We start from the raw sequence: 14891 nt of genomic DNA on the forward strand, positions 1-14891 counted from the left end.
CTAGGCCGGCGCCGGAGGGGTTGGCGCCGTGCTAACCGGCAGCGAAGGGCCGCTGTGGTCCCGCGCATGCGCAGAACCGCCGGCGTGTTCTGGCGCATGCACAGGGGGTGTCTTCTCCACGCCGGCCATGGTGGAGCCCTACAGAGGCCGGTGCGGAAGGAAGGAGTGCCCCCACGGCACAGGCCCGCCCGCAGATCGGTGGGCCCCGATCGTGGGCCAGGCTACCGTGGGCGTGCCCCCCCCCCCTGCCCCCCGACCCCATGGCCAGATCCTCCCGCCCCCCCCCCCCCCCCCCCCGAGGACTCCACTGGGCGGCCTCCCAGCCAGTTCAGTCTTGTGGGACCATGTCCATTTCACGCCGGCGGGACTGGCCAGGAACTGACGGCCGCTCGGCCCATCGGGGCCCGGAGAATTGCCGGGGGGGTCGCTGCCAATGGCCCCCGACCGGCGTGGCGTAAATCCCGCCCACGCCCGAAAACCGACGCCGGAGAATACGGCAACCGGCGTCAGAGCGGGATTCACGCCTGCCCCCGAGGACTCTCCGACCCTGCGGAGTTAACTCAGCACCGGCCAACAATGGAATTTGCAAACTTTCTAATTTTTCGGACTAAAATTACATTTCTTACGCTCTCGGTCATTCTGAGAAGCTCCTTGGCATAAGTTTAGTTAAATTACAGTGTTGTATTGAGTATCGTGCTGCCAGCACCTCATCAAATGTCAGCTTCTTTGAAAGGAAAAATTCTCTTCTTTTTTAAAAAATAAATTTAGAGTAACCAATTTTATTTCCAATTACGGGGCAATTTAGCGTGGCCAATCCACCTACCCTGCACATCTTTGGGTTCTGGGGGTGAAACCCACGCAGACACGGGAGAATGTGCAAACTCCACACGGCCTGTGACCCAGGGCCCGGATTCGAACCCGGGTCCTCAGCGCCGTTGGCAGCAGTGCTAACCCTCTTTCTTTAACATAACATGGCATTTTAGGAAGAAATTTGATCAACTCCATTGTCAATCACCATTCTTGAATCCTCCATTTAAAGCCTTCACCAATTCAGTAAGTTGTCCAGCGCGCCTCTTCCCTGAAAACAATTTTGTTCATGTTCCAAGAATCCTTTTGCTATTAATGAGTTTACCATGGGTCGTTGGCTGTGCCAGTCTCTCTTTGTGTTGGTAGCCTGGATGAAACCAGGCCCTAATTGGAAAGCTGACTAGATGATCACACCTGCTGAACTTAAACTGACGATTCCTATGGATCATAATTTAACGCAGTGCGCAACAGACAGACTTTCTCCACTCCAACATGCCCCTAACTGGATAAATGTTGTTCAGGCTAAAACTGGAGAAACAAAGGGAGTCGAAGTTAGTATCAGCTGAGTCAGTGATCAGTATAGGTCAACAGCATGAAACTCCTCTTAATTTGGCGTGAATTAGCCTGGATTGAAAAACGCATTCAGACAACTTAAAGATTGTTGCTAAAATTGGGGGGAAAAAAAATCACTATTTTAGTAAGGCACATTTTTGTAAGATGGAATTAAGGCACATCATTGGAAGAGAGTAGAAGCAATTTGACTTTTCATTTGCGTAACTATAGGGTTGTCTAGGAGCTGATCTTCAGAGTTTCAAAGCAGTGTTAAATTTTGTAGTTCAAACATTCATCACCTCAATAAACATGAAGATATTTACATGATGTGCAAATCCTAGTTCGATGCTCACTCAATCTTTCAGGGTCAAATGCCTTTGAAGAATTTTATTTTACCAATATTGGCAAGCGACTTAGTGACATTGGCTTCAAAATCGGCATTATGGACTCCTGTCCGTCTGAAGGCTCCTGCACCAGCATTCTTCTCCCAGTAATGGTGCCAATTTCCGAAGCTATCAGCTCCAAATCCATAAACGTTCACCTGCAGACCAGAGGCAGCATATCTGTTAGAGTAAAGCTGCACATGAGAAGGAAGTCCTAAGTTTTCTCCCCTTTTATTCCCCTTTTGTCAATGGCTCGATGTTGCAGAGGGACTTGAGGTTGCACGGGGAGACTTCCCTTGCAGATTGTAGAAGGAGGGGTTGGGTCACACAGCTTTATCCAGAATTGGTGTGATATCCACACAGGCCCTTTCCAGCAGAAAAAAAGAAAAATCACTGGAGAATAAGACTGCTAATTTTTCAACTTGCTTACCAAGTGTTACAATTCCAGCCCAGACCCATCCAGTGGCTGAGGCTAAGTGCAGAGGCCAACGGAGCATCATAGTGGTTCATGACGGGAAAATTGGCGTAAAACCCTCACCGATTCAGGTGAGGAGCTAGCATATGCGGCACAGAAAATGGGCGGAGATTCAGCGGGTCCTTGACAAGCTGCAGCCACACACGCCGACATTCCCCACACACACATCGGTTGCGCCGGCGGTGTTGGACTGCATACCTACCCACCCCGACCCCACAGCCCATACCCTGGCCACACCCCATCATTCCCTCTAGCCCTAGCAGAAGACCCCCGGACAGTGGCAAGGATCCTGGTCGAGTGTGGCAGCGCTGGATGCTGTCTGCACGGCGGCACACTAGGCTCACGCCCGCTGGGACCTCACGTGGCTCGCGCCATCGGGAACTCGGCCCATCGTAGGCGGAGCATTGCGGGTGGGCCAGTTGATGATGCGCCAATGGTGATGCGACTGCGCACGGTGCGCATCTCGATTATGCTGATTTGTAGGGGCGGAGCATCACAAACCCGCCGTCAAACCGGCGCCTGCCCCGATTCTGGAGTTGGAAGCCATTCTCTGCCCGATTGCCGTTCCCGCTTTTGGAGTCGGGTTACGGAGAATTCCTCTCAGGGTGTTGGTATTTTTAAAACAAAACTTTATTATGAAAACAATATTAAACTTTTTAACTTCACACCCCTAAAGAAGCGCTTACAATTACCTTTTAAACATTCCTACTCAATTTCCCAGTAAACAACAAGAAAAGAAACAAACATCTCTCAATCAATCTTAAAATCAGCATGGCATAGAGTAATATTGCTTTATAAAACAAGTTTAGCTCCTCTTAGAACTCCTTCAGATTATAACTGAATTTCTTCAAAAAGCTGGGTAACCTGACATATTTCAGCTTCTTCCTTTCCCCAGGCAAGACTATGCTTTTATTTTATAAATTTAGAGTACCCAATTCATTTTTTCCAATTAAGGGACAATTTAGCATGGACAATCCATCTAACCTGCACATCTTTGGGTTGTGGGGGTGAAACCCACGCAAACACAGGGAGAATGTGCAAACTCCACGCGGACAGTGACCCAGAGCCAGGATCGAACCTGGGACCTCGGCACTGTGAGACAGCAGTGCTAACCACTGCGCCACCGTGCTGCCCTGCTCTGCTTTAAATATCATTACTCTCTCATAACTATCCTACTGTGAGAGAATTGTGGACTCAGTGACAGACAGATCAAACTTTGCCCTTTCTCTCTCCAAAGCCTTCTCCAAAAACTGACTCTCTGTATTCCTTGGCTCCACCCAGCACTGATATCATCTCCCCAAGCTGAAAACAAATGACCTCTGCAGACTGAAAGTACATTAACTCCCCAGGGACCTTCCCCCAGTGAAACCACAGTGCATTAGCCTGGACAGAAAAGACACATTGTTTTGGCCAATTTCACCTTCTGGCCCTGAGAAGCTCCCAGGCCTTTCCAGAACAACATCCTTTTTAAAAACATGACCACTGCAGTCAAACACACTATAGCCCCAGGACTTTAACCCTTAAATTGCCCCAATATTTAGAAGCCAACATTCCTAAAATCTTCCATTCGTCCCACAAGGGACACTGAGGCTAATTACTCCACTGAGATGAACGGTCCTGAGTATACGGACCTGGGATCAAGTATTTTGCATTGACGAACACAGGAACAGGAATAGGCTACTCAATTCCTTCAGCCTACTCTGTCATTCAGCGGGGGCTGTTTAGCACAGGGCTAAATCGCTGGCTTTGAAAGCAGACCAAGGCAGGCCAGCAGCATGGTTTAATTCCCGTACCGACCTCCCCGAACAGGTGCCGGAATGTGGCGACTAGGGGCTTTTCACAGTAACTTAATTTGAAGCCTACTTGTGACAATAAGCAATTTTCATTTAATTTCATTCAGTTACATCATGACTGATCTGTACCTAAATTCCATTTACCCAGCTTTCCTCCATCTCCCTTGATACCTTTGCCTAAAAATATCAGTCTTGGTAGCCCTATTTGCCACAGGAACCACAACATGTTGGGGCCGCATTCCAGATTTCCAGAATGTGCTGTGTGAATTAAATGTTTGCTAATTTCATTCATAATGGGTGACACTAATTTTAAGATTGTGCCCCTTTGTTCTTCATTCTCCCATCGAAGAAAATAGCTTCTCTGATTCTACCCAGCCGATTACCGTCAACATTTTATACACTTCGGTTCAATCACTCATCCTTCTTCTATTACAAATCTATGTGGCTGTCTAACATTTGGTGGTTTATCTGCACATATCTATATTTCTCTTTTTAATAATTAAGATGCATTGGAAATCACATTTACCTCATCGCAGACATGAAGTGCAAAAGCTACGACCAGCATTCCAGTTGAGCAGTATCTTCCGTGACGCTCATTCCAGTTTTCATGAACATACTTTAAAAAATGTGGGTTATAGACCAATACCTGAAAATCTCAAGAAGGGGAAATTGGATTTAGAACAAAGGTAAATTGTAAGATAAGCCACAAGTCTACCATCAGGTACGTATTTTCAGAACTGCAATATAGTTTCTTGACCTTATGATTAATTGTTATATATATTTTGTTGTAGTAATTTATTAAAAACCCTGGGTTCAAATACATTGAGGCAGTATGTCTGCTAAAGCTGTGATTAAGGTGTGGTAAAATGAGGTCATCATTAATTTTAACCATTTACTTGTTTACAGAGATGGCTAATGGGATATTGTTTATGTCCATGAGGTTCCCTGGGGTGCAGATAGTTTATGAGAGATTATGTTCAGTCCTAGCTAAGCAGGTCATGGGACATTTTAGTGGCAGGAGATTGGAGAATGCCTTATGTGTGGGATACAGATGATGTAATTAATGATAGGAGCCTGTCTGTAGCTGATTGCTATAAGAGTTTAAGTTGAACAGCAGTTTGCCAGAGGATTTTAGTCTGACAAGAAGGATTTTCAGGCCATTCCTGAAAGGATCTTTTTCCAAATATCTGCACAGGGAAGAAAGTAACTCTGACTGTTAACTTTATTTCTAAGTGAACTTCCGGGTGCGGCGATGACCAGCTGAGTCACACGTTTCGGCAGCTCCCGGTGGAACGGACTTTTGGGCTCTTGATAGGAGCCCCAACGGCAATTTTAACGGCTAAAAACACCGTGCGGTAAACCAGAAGGGTGTTCCCCCTGGACACGGATGGAAAAAGGAGAGGAAAGTGGCCGGATTGCAGCGGATCCTTTGGAACAACGGCAAGGAAGGCAAGCAGAAACCAAGATGGCGTCGGAAGGTGGCAGTTTCATATGGGGCCCTGAACAACAAGAGTTCTTGAAACGCTGCGTGGAGGAGATAAAAAAGGAAATGAAGAAAGAGTTGTTGGCCCCGATATTACAGGCGATTGAAGGGCTGAAAGAGGAACAAAAGACCCAGGAGCAGGAGCTTCGGGTCGTGAAGGCGAAAGCAGCAGAGAATGAGAACGATATACAGGGCCTGGTGGTGAAGTCGGAGATACAGGAGGCACACCAGAAACGATCTGTGGAGAGGTTGGAGGCACTGGAAAACAACGCAAGGAGGAACAACTTGAGGATTCTTGGCCTTCCTGAAGGTGTGGAGGGGGCGGACGTCGGGGCATATGTGAGCACGATGCTGCACTCGTTAATGGGAGCGGAGGCCCCGACGGGTCCGTTGGAGGTGGAGGGAGCATACCGAGTTATGGTGCGAGGATCGAGAGCAGGAGAAACTCCCAGAGCCATAGTGGTGAGATTCCTCCGTTTTAAGGATAGAGAAATGGTCCTTAGATGGGCGAAGAAAACTCGGTGTAGTAAATGGGAGAACGCGGTGATCCGCGTTTATCAAGATTGGAGTGCGGAGGTGGCGAGAAGGAGGGCGAGCTTTAATCGGGCCAAAGCGGTACTTCACAAAAAGAAGATAAAATTTGGAATGCTGCAACCGGCAAGACTGTGGGTCACATATCAAGGGAGGCACCACTACTTTGAAACGGCGGATGAAGCGTGGACTTTTATTGTAGAAGAAAAATTGGAATGATTGGATTATGAAAATGAACGTTTGGACAAAGTGGTGGGGCGAATGGGGGGGGGCGAAGAGGGGTTTTATGTTTTACCATATGCGGTATGGTAACTTTTCTTTCTCCCACAGGTGGTGATGGGGGGAGGTGGGGAGGGAGAGGAGATGGGGCGTTGGCCATGGGAGGCGGGGCCGAGGGAGAGGCGCGGGCTTGGTTCCCGCGCTATGATAATTATGGCGGGAATAGAGAAGCAGGAAGGAGGGGGCGTCGCACGGTGCGAGCCGTGATCACGGGGGGAAGCCGAGGTCAGCCAGAGTTTGCTGACTTCTGGGAGCAACATGGGGGGAGTAATTACGCTAGCGGGGGGTCTAGCAGGGGGGGGGGGGGGAGGGGGGAATTACTGGGTTGCTGCTGCTGGGGAAAGGGGGGAGTGGGTACGGGAAAGGATGGGCGGGGGGGCACTGTCTGGGAGAGATAAAGCTGCGTGGGAACTGGGTGAGAAGCTGGAAAAAGATGATGGCTAACCGGCAAGGGGGGGGGGGTGGGAAGCCCCCCAACTCGGCTGATCACGTGGAACGTGAGGGGGCTTAACGGGCCGATAAAGAGGGCACGAGTACTCGCACACCTTAAGAAACTTAAAGCAGATGTGGTTATGCTACAGGAAACGCACCTGAAACTGATAGACCAGGTTAGGTTGCGCAAAGGATGGGTGGGGCAGGTGTTCCATTCGGGGCTGGATGCGAAAAACAGGGGGGTGGCTATATTAGTGGGGAAGCGGGTAATGTTCGAGGCGAAGACTATAGTGGCGGATAACGGGGGCAGATACGTGATGGTGAGTGGCAAATTACAGGGAGAGATGGTGGTTTTGGTAAACGTGTATGCCCCGAACTGGGACGATGCCAACTTTATGAGGCGAATGCTAGGACGCATCCCAGACCTAGAGACCGGAAAGCTGATAATGGGGGGAGACTTTAACACGGTGTTGGAACCAAGGCTGGATAGGTCGAAGTCCAGGACTGGTAGGAGGCCGGCAGCAGCCAAGGTGCTTAAGGATTTTATGGAGCAGATGGGAGGGGTGGACCCGTGGAGATTCAGTAGACCTAGGAGTAAGGAGTTCTCGTTTTTCTCCTATGTCCATAAAGTCTATTCACGCATAGACTTTTTTGTGTTGGGTAGGGCATTGATCCCGAGGGTGAGGGGAACGGAATATACGGCTATAGCCATTTCGGATCATGCCCCACACTGGGTAGACTTGGAGATAGGGGAGGAAACAAGAGGGCGCCCACCCTGGAGAATGGACATGGGACTAATGGCGGATGAGGGGGTGTGCCTAAGGGTGAGGGGATGCATTGAAAAGTACTTGGAACTCAATGACAATGGGGAGGTTCAGGTGGGAGTGGTCTGGGAGGCGTTGAAGGCGGTGGTTAGGGGGGAGCTGATATCAATAAGGACACATAAAGGGAAGCAGGAGAGTAAGGAACGGGAGCGGTTGCTGCAAGAACTTTTGAGGGTGGATAGACAATATGCGGAAGCACTGGAGGAGGGACTGTACAGGGAAAGGCAAAGGCTGCATGTGGAATTTGACTTGCTGACTACAGTCACTGCAGAGGCACAATGGAGGAAGGCGCAGGGTGTACAGTATGAATATGGAGAGAAGGCGAGCAGATTGCTGGCACACCAATTGAGGAAAAGGGGAGCAGCGAGGGAAATAGGGGGGGTGAGGGACGAGGAAGGAGAGACGGAGCGGGGAGCGGAGAGAGTGAACGAAGTGTTCAAGACATTTTATAAAAAATTGTATGAAGCTCAACCCCCGGATGGGAGGGAGAGAATGATGGAGTTTTTGGATCGGCTGGAAATTCCCAAGGTGGAAGAGCAGGAAAGGGTGGGACTGGGAGAACAGATCACGGTAGAAGAAGTGGTGAAAGGAATTAGGAACATGCAGACGGGAAAGGCCCCGGGACCGGACGGATTCCCAGTTGAATTTTACAGAAAATATTTGGACTTGCTCGCCCCGCTACTGACGAGGACCTTTAACGAGGCAAAGGAAAGGGGACAACTGCCCCCGACTATGTCAGAAGCAACGATATCGCTTCTCTTAAAGAAGGAAAAGGATCCGCTACAATGCGGGTCCTACAGACCAATTTCCCTCCTCAATGTGGATGCCAAGGTCCTGGCCAAGGTAATGGCAATGAGAATAGAGGAATGTGTCCCGGGGGTGGTTCATGAGGACCAAACTGGGTTTGTGAAGGGGAGACAGCTGAACACGAATATACGGAGGCTGTTAGGGGTAATGATGATGGCCCCACCAGAGGGTGAAACGGAGATAGTAGTGGCGATGGATGCTGAGAAAGCATTTGATAGAGTGGAATGGGATTATCTGTGGGAGGTGTTGAGGAGATTTGGGTTTGGAGAGGGGTATGTTAGATGGGTGCAGCTGTTGTATAGGGCCCCAGTGGCGAGTGTGGTCACGAATGGACGGGGATCGGCATATTTTCGGCACCATAGAGGGACAAGGCAGGGATGTCCTCTGTCCCCATTACTGTTTGCACTGGCGATTGAGCCCCTGGCTATAGCACTGAGAGGTTCCAAGAGATGGAGGGGAATACTTAGGGGAGGAGAAGAACACCGGGTATCTTTATATGCGGATGATCTGCTACTATATGTGGCGGATCCAGCGGAGGGGATGCCAGAAATAATGCGGATACTTGGGGAGTTTGGGGATTTTTCAGGGTATAAATTGAACATGGGGAAGAGTGAGCTGTTTGTGGTGCATCCAGGGGAGCAGAGTAGAGAAATAGAAGACCTACCGTTGAGGAAGGTAACAAGAGACTTTCGTTACCTGGGGATCCAGATAGCTAAGAATTGGGGCACATTGCACAGGCTAAATTTGACGCGGTTGGTGGAACAGATGGAGGAAGATTTCAAGAGATGGGATATGGTAGCATTGTCAATGGCAGGGAGGGTGCAGGCGGTTAAGATGGTGGTCCTCCCGAGATTCCTCTTTGTGTTTCAGTGCCTCCCGGTGGTGATCACGAAGGCTTTTTTCAAAAGGATAGAAAAGAGTATCATGGGTTTTGTTTGGGCCGGGAAGACTCCGAGAGTGAGGAAGGGATTCTTACAGCGTAGTAGGGATAGGGGGGGGCTGGCACTACCGAGCCTAAGTGAGTATTATTGGGCCGCTAATATTTCAATGGTGAGTAAGTGGATGGGAGAGGAGGAAGGAGCGGCGTGGAAGAGATTAGAGAGGGCGTCCTGTAGGGGGACCAGCCTGCAGGCTATGGTGGCAGCCCCATTGCCGTTCTCACCAAGGAACTATACCACGAGTCCAGTGGTGGTAGCTACACTGAAGATTTGGGGACAGTGGAGACGACATAGGGGAAAGACCGGAGCATTGGGGGGGTCCCCGATAAGAAACAACCATAGGTTTGCCCCGGGGGGAATGGATGGGGGATATGGAATGTGGCAAAGAGAAGGTATAACGCAATTGAAAGATCTATTTGTGGATGGGAAGTTCGCGAGTCTGGGAGCGCTGACTGAGAAATATGGGTTGCCCCAAGGGAATGCATTCAGGTACATGCAATTGAGGGCTTTTGCGAGGCAACAGGTGAGGGAATTCCCGCAGCTCCCGACACAAGAGGTGCAGGACAGAGTCATCTCGAAGAAATGGGTGGGGGACGGTAAGGTGTCGGATATATATAGGGAAATGAGGGATGAAGGGGAGACTATGGTGGACGAACTAAAAGGGAAATGGGAAGAAGAGCTAGGGGAGGAGATCGAGGAGGGGCTGTGGGCAGATGTCCTAAACAGGGTAAACTCGTCGTCCTCGTGCGCCAGGCTAAGCCTGATTCAGTTTAAGGTATTACACAGGGCACATATGACTGGAACACGGCTCAGTAAATTTTTTGGGGTGGAGGATAGGTGTGCGAGGTGCTCGAGAAGCCCAGCGAATCATACCCATATGTTTTGGTCATGCCCGGCACTACAGGGGTTTTGGATGGGGGTGACAAAGGTGCTTTCGAAAGTAGTAGGAGTCCGGGTCGAACCAAGCTGGGGGTTGGCTATATTTGGGGTTGCACAAGAGCCGGGAGTGCAGGAGGCGAGAGAGGCCGATGTTTTGGCCTTTGCGTCCCTAGTAGCCCGGCGCAGGATATTGCTAATGTGGAAAGAAGCCAAGCCCCCGGGGGTGGAGACCTGGATAAATGATATGGTGGGGTTCATAAAGTTAGAGCGGATTAAGTTTGTCCTAAGGGGGTCGGCTCAAGGGTTTACCAGGCGGTGGCAACCGTTCGTCGAATATCTTGCGGAAAGATAGATGGGGGAAAAAAGAAGGCAGCAGCAGCAGCCCAGGACTTGGGGGGGTGGGGGGGTGGGGGGGTGGGGTGTGGCCTGAGACAAGGCAGTTGCCAATTAGGGCTAGTTTTTATTTTTGTTATTTAATATTTATTTATTTGTTGTTGTTTTCTTTTGATCTTGTTTAAATAAAAAAGGTCATTATTATCTGTATTGTTATAATGTTGTGTAAAGGATGCACAATGTACTGTATTGGTTGACCAAAAATTTTCAATAAAATATTATTTAAAAAAAAAAAAAAACTTTATTTCTAAGTGGCATTTGAACTGCATTGGATTGCTTAATGGGAATATATAGCGGCAGGTGCAGATAGAGAGTTAGGGAGTTAAACATTATTTTTCCTTTTATTCAAGAACTGTTTTAACTGTTAATTTGAAAATTATTACTGTGTTGCTAATGTGATTGATTGTATGTTTGATTAAAGTTTGTTTTAACATAGAAGATACCTACTGGTCAGTGTTATCACTCCTATGGTTTAGTAGTCTTCCCTCATAGTCTTAAAAATTGCAAATTGTTGGGAGTCTTGTATGCACAATCCTAGCAATCTACTTCTGGAAAGAATCAGTTTTTAAACAAATTTGCAACAGAACTTATGTATTTTCTAGCTACTACTTGATTTTGTTCATCTCTCTGCTACTCTTGCCAGTTTTGGTGGTGCGCTCAATACACTATGACCAGGATTATATGGCCGTACTATGGCATTTTTCCCCCCTCCCCCATGGATGCGGTCGGCTAATTAAATTAACGTTTCCTTTGTTGCGACTGTAATATCCCAACAGCTGGGAGGGGCAGTAAAATCCAGGCCTGTGGCTCCTAATTGGTCCTTGCCTCAGTTTTCTCAATAGAAATATCGGGATCAAACGCCACTGATAGTATCAGTAATTTAATGAGAATGATGGTAAATGAAGAGAGCCCTTTTTTTGACAAAATAGACTTAAAAAATGAATGGGGAGAGATGATGAAATGGAGAGTGTACAAACACTTAAAGCAGGTCTTTATTGGATGGTGTAGTATAAAATGAGTATCAGCAAGTTGCCAGCACATTTTCTATCTTTTCCAAGGATCTATATGTTTGCAGGAAGATGGGCGGCATGGTGACGCAATGGTTAGCACTGCTGCCTATGGCACTGAGGACCTGGGTTTGATCCTGGCCGTGGGTCACTATCATGTGGAGTTTGCACATTAATAACAATAATAATCTTTATTATTGTCACAAGTAGGCTTACATTAACACTGCAATGGAGTTACTGTGAAAATCCCTTAGTCACCACACTCCGGCTCCTGTTCGGGTACACTGAGGGAGAATTCAAAATGTCCAATTCACCTAACAATCCCGTCTTTCAGGACATGTGGGAGGAAACCGAATAACCCGGCGGAAACCCACGCAGACACAGGGAGAACGTGCAGACTCTGCACAGACATTGCCCAAGCGGGAATCGAACCTGGGACCCTGACGCTGTGAAGCAACAATGCTAACCACTGTGCTACCGTGCCTACATTCTCCCCGCGCCTACGTGGGTTTCACCCCCACAGCCCAAAGATGTGCAGGTTAGGTGGATTGGCCACGCCAAATTGCCCCTTAATTGGAAAACAATAATTGGGTACGCTAAACTTAGAAACAAAAAAAGAAAAACAAATATTTGCAGGAAGATTCCTTACTCTTGTACTCAAATCCCTTTGCAATAAAGGCTAATACACCATTTGTCTTCTCAACTGATTGTTGCACCTGCATATTAGTTTGCAGAGACTTATGAACAAGAACACCCAGGTCTGTTTGGACATCACCACTTCCCAATCTTCCAAATTATATTTCTGACATGTTCTTGCTCACTCACTAAGGGTAGAAACACCCGCGAGTTTGCCAAAGTGTCAGGCTCACCCTGAAGACTGACGAGTAACTCTCCAGCTGCACAGTTCAGTTTCCTCTCCAGATCTTGAGCCTTGTTGAAAAAAGAGTGGGCGTGATTTACGCTGTCACACTGGTGAGGTGGCGCCTGATAGAGGTAGCATACATAGAATCCCTACAATGCAGAAGGAGGCCATTCGGCCCAATGAGTCTGCACCGACCCTCTGAAAGAGCACCTACTCAGGCACACTCCCCCGCCCTATCCCTGCAACTCCACCTAACCTGCACATCTTTGGACGGTGGGAGGAAACCAGAGCACCCGGAGGAAACTCACGCAGATACAGGGACAATGTGAAAACTCCACACATAGACAATCACCCAAGGCCAGAATTGAACCCGGGTCCCTGCCGCTGTGAGGCAGCAGTGCTATCCACTGTGCCACCACTTGGTTCCACAAAGATTGTGCCATCATCTTTAAAGGGTGCCCCAATCAGAACTGATAATGAATGGTCCCAGCCCCCATCACAGAGATATTGTGGACCCCCCCCCCCCTTCCCCCCACCACCACAGAAGAATCGGCGGCATTCCATCCCCTCCCCCCACCCTCAAATGCCTGCAAGTTCCCTCCTCAAAATCCACTTTCTCCCCACCACCACACATTAATAGACCAACCCCATGGGGCTCTCATGAGGGCCTGACCCTGGCACTATCAATCTGTGCCTGGGGCAGGTCCCCCTCCCTCCTTTGAACCTCCAGAAGGATTGCCTCAACTGTTTTTCATCTTGCCAAACCTGTTGTGAATGCTTTGGTGAGGTACGAATATTTCCTGAGGAGGGGGGGATCATGTGGCGGGGAGACCGGTAATTAATATGAAAATACATTTAAATTACTTCCCTGCCGTTTGATGAACCTTGTGATGACGCCAGTGAGGGGCGGGGAAAATCGGAAAATCTCTATCATAGCCAAAAAGTCTGTTGAAACAGCTGCTCTCCGGGGAAAACGTTGTTTTGTTGACAGCTTTTCTTTGTGATCCATTTTGTCTATTGTAGAATGGGTATTTACACACGATAAAGAGGTGTCAAGTGTTTGCAGTTTCTTCCATTGGTATGTTAAAGGATCTGGATGATTGAAACTTTTATAGTGCTAGTAAAAGCTACTTTTAAAGAAATTAGGAAGTTATGAATGAATGACTGTTTTAAAATCTATTTCACAAATGCTATTTGTTACTCTGGTATACATTGGTCCTGTACAGATTACATACTGGATGAATGGACATGGAAGGGGCGTAGGTTGGCATGGAGGGCAGAGGCTGGGCATGGATGCTATGAGGGGTGGGTGTAGGGGCATAAGGTGGCATGAGCTGGCATGGAGGGAGTATGGGGAGTGTGTGGGAGGTGTGAGTGGGTGGAGTGCTGCTTTTTATTTTATTGATTTTATTGTAATCGGGATGAAGTCTCAGAGCACTGAGTCGCGCAGTTTAAACAGCGCAGCTCGGCACCCAGAAGCCATTGCGGCTTCGTCCGCACTACCTCATGGTGCACAGGTCCAGCTCCAGCACGGTACCTTCTCCCCCATCCTGGAATGAAAATGGCCTTTGCAGGCAATTTCGTCCAGGGGCGAGGGACACCATCTCTAGGATGAAAATCCAGCCCATCATCACTATTTTACTGTATGATCTGTAAAATGCATATGGTTCTCTGCACAAGAAATACATTCAATGTCAGTGTTAGATTATCATAGATTATCATAGAATTTACAGTGCAGAAGGAGGCCATTCGGCCCATCGAGTCTGCACCGGCACTTGGAAAGAGCACACTACCCAAGGTTAACACCTCCACCCCATCCCCATAACCCAGTAACCCCACCCAACACTAAGGGCAATTTTGGACACTAAGGGCAATTTATCATGGCCAATCCACCTAACCTGCACATGTTTGGACTGCAGGAAGAAACCGGAGCACCCGGAGGAAACCCACGCAGACACGGGGAGAACGTGCAGACTCCGCGCAGACAGCGACCCAAGCTGGAATCGAACCTGGGACCCTGGAGCTGTGAAGCAATTGTGCTAACCACAATGCTACCGTGATGCCCAGATAGGACATATGACGATGTTTCACTTAGATTTGCTCTGGAATTAGGCACGAGAACTCCGGTGCTGGTAGAAATGTTACAACGATAATGTAAACGTAGCCTAAACCAGTCACCAAAGATCTTCTACCTGTACCTTCCCAACTAAACACAGTAAACAAAATTTCAACTCACCTTGTCTTTAGTTGCATTGATCTTACGCAACACTGGTACGTATGTGCTGTTCGTAAAAGAATATAGAAAACGCCATTAACTCAACTTATTCTGAGCACACAATTAAGGAGAAATATAATCATTTTATCTGAACAATCTGGGATCTAATTGTGTCTTATTGACCAACTAGGCTACGCAATTGTTTTTAAAAAAAATTTAGAGTACCCAATT

The 14891-nt window shown here is 48.2% G+C and overlaps 1 protein-coding gene across 1 annotated transcript in view; it reads right to left on the reverse strand.

Moving 5' to 3' along the window:
* Nucleotides 1-299: 299 nt before the first annotated feature.
* Nucleotides 300-14891, reverse strand: part of LOC140385762 (CMP-N-acetylneuraminate-beta-galactosamide-alpha-2,3-sialyltransferase 1-like) — a 137727-nt gene continuing 123135 nt past the window's right edge. The window contains exons 5-7 of the mRNA XM_072468248.1: nucleotides 14682-14727; nucleotides 4537-4656; nucleotides 300-1900 (exon numbers count right to left, since the gene is read on the reverse strand). Coding sequence (XP_072324349.1) covers nucleotides 1727-1900; nucleotides 4537-4656; nucleotides 14682-14727 — 340 coding nt within the window. The 3' untranslated portion in view covers nucleotides 300-1726. The remainder of the gene's footprint in view (nucleotides 1901-4536; nucleotides 4657-14681; nucleotides 14728-14891) is intronic.

Source organism: Scyliorhinus torazame, chromosome 11 (genome assembly GCF_047496885.1).
Source record: "Scyliorhinus torazame isolate Kashiwa2021f chromosome 11, sScyTor2.1, whole genome shotgun sequence".
Taxonomy (NCBI): domain Eukaryota; kingdom Metazoa; phylum Chordata; class Chondrichthyes; order Carcharhiniformes; family Scyliorhinidae; genus Scyliorhinus; species Scyliorhinus torazame.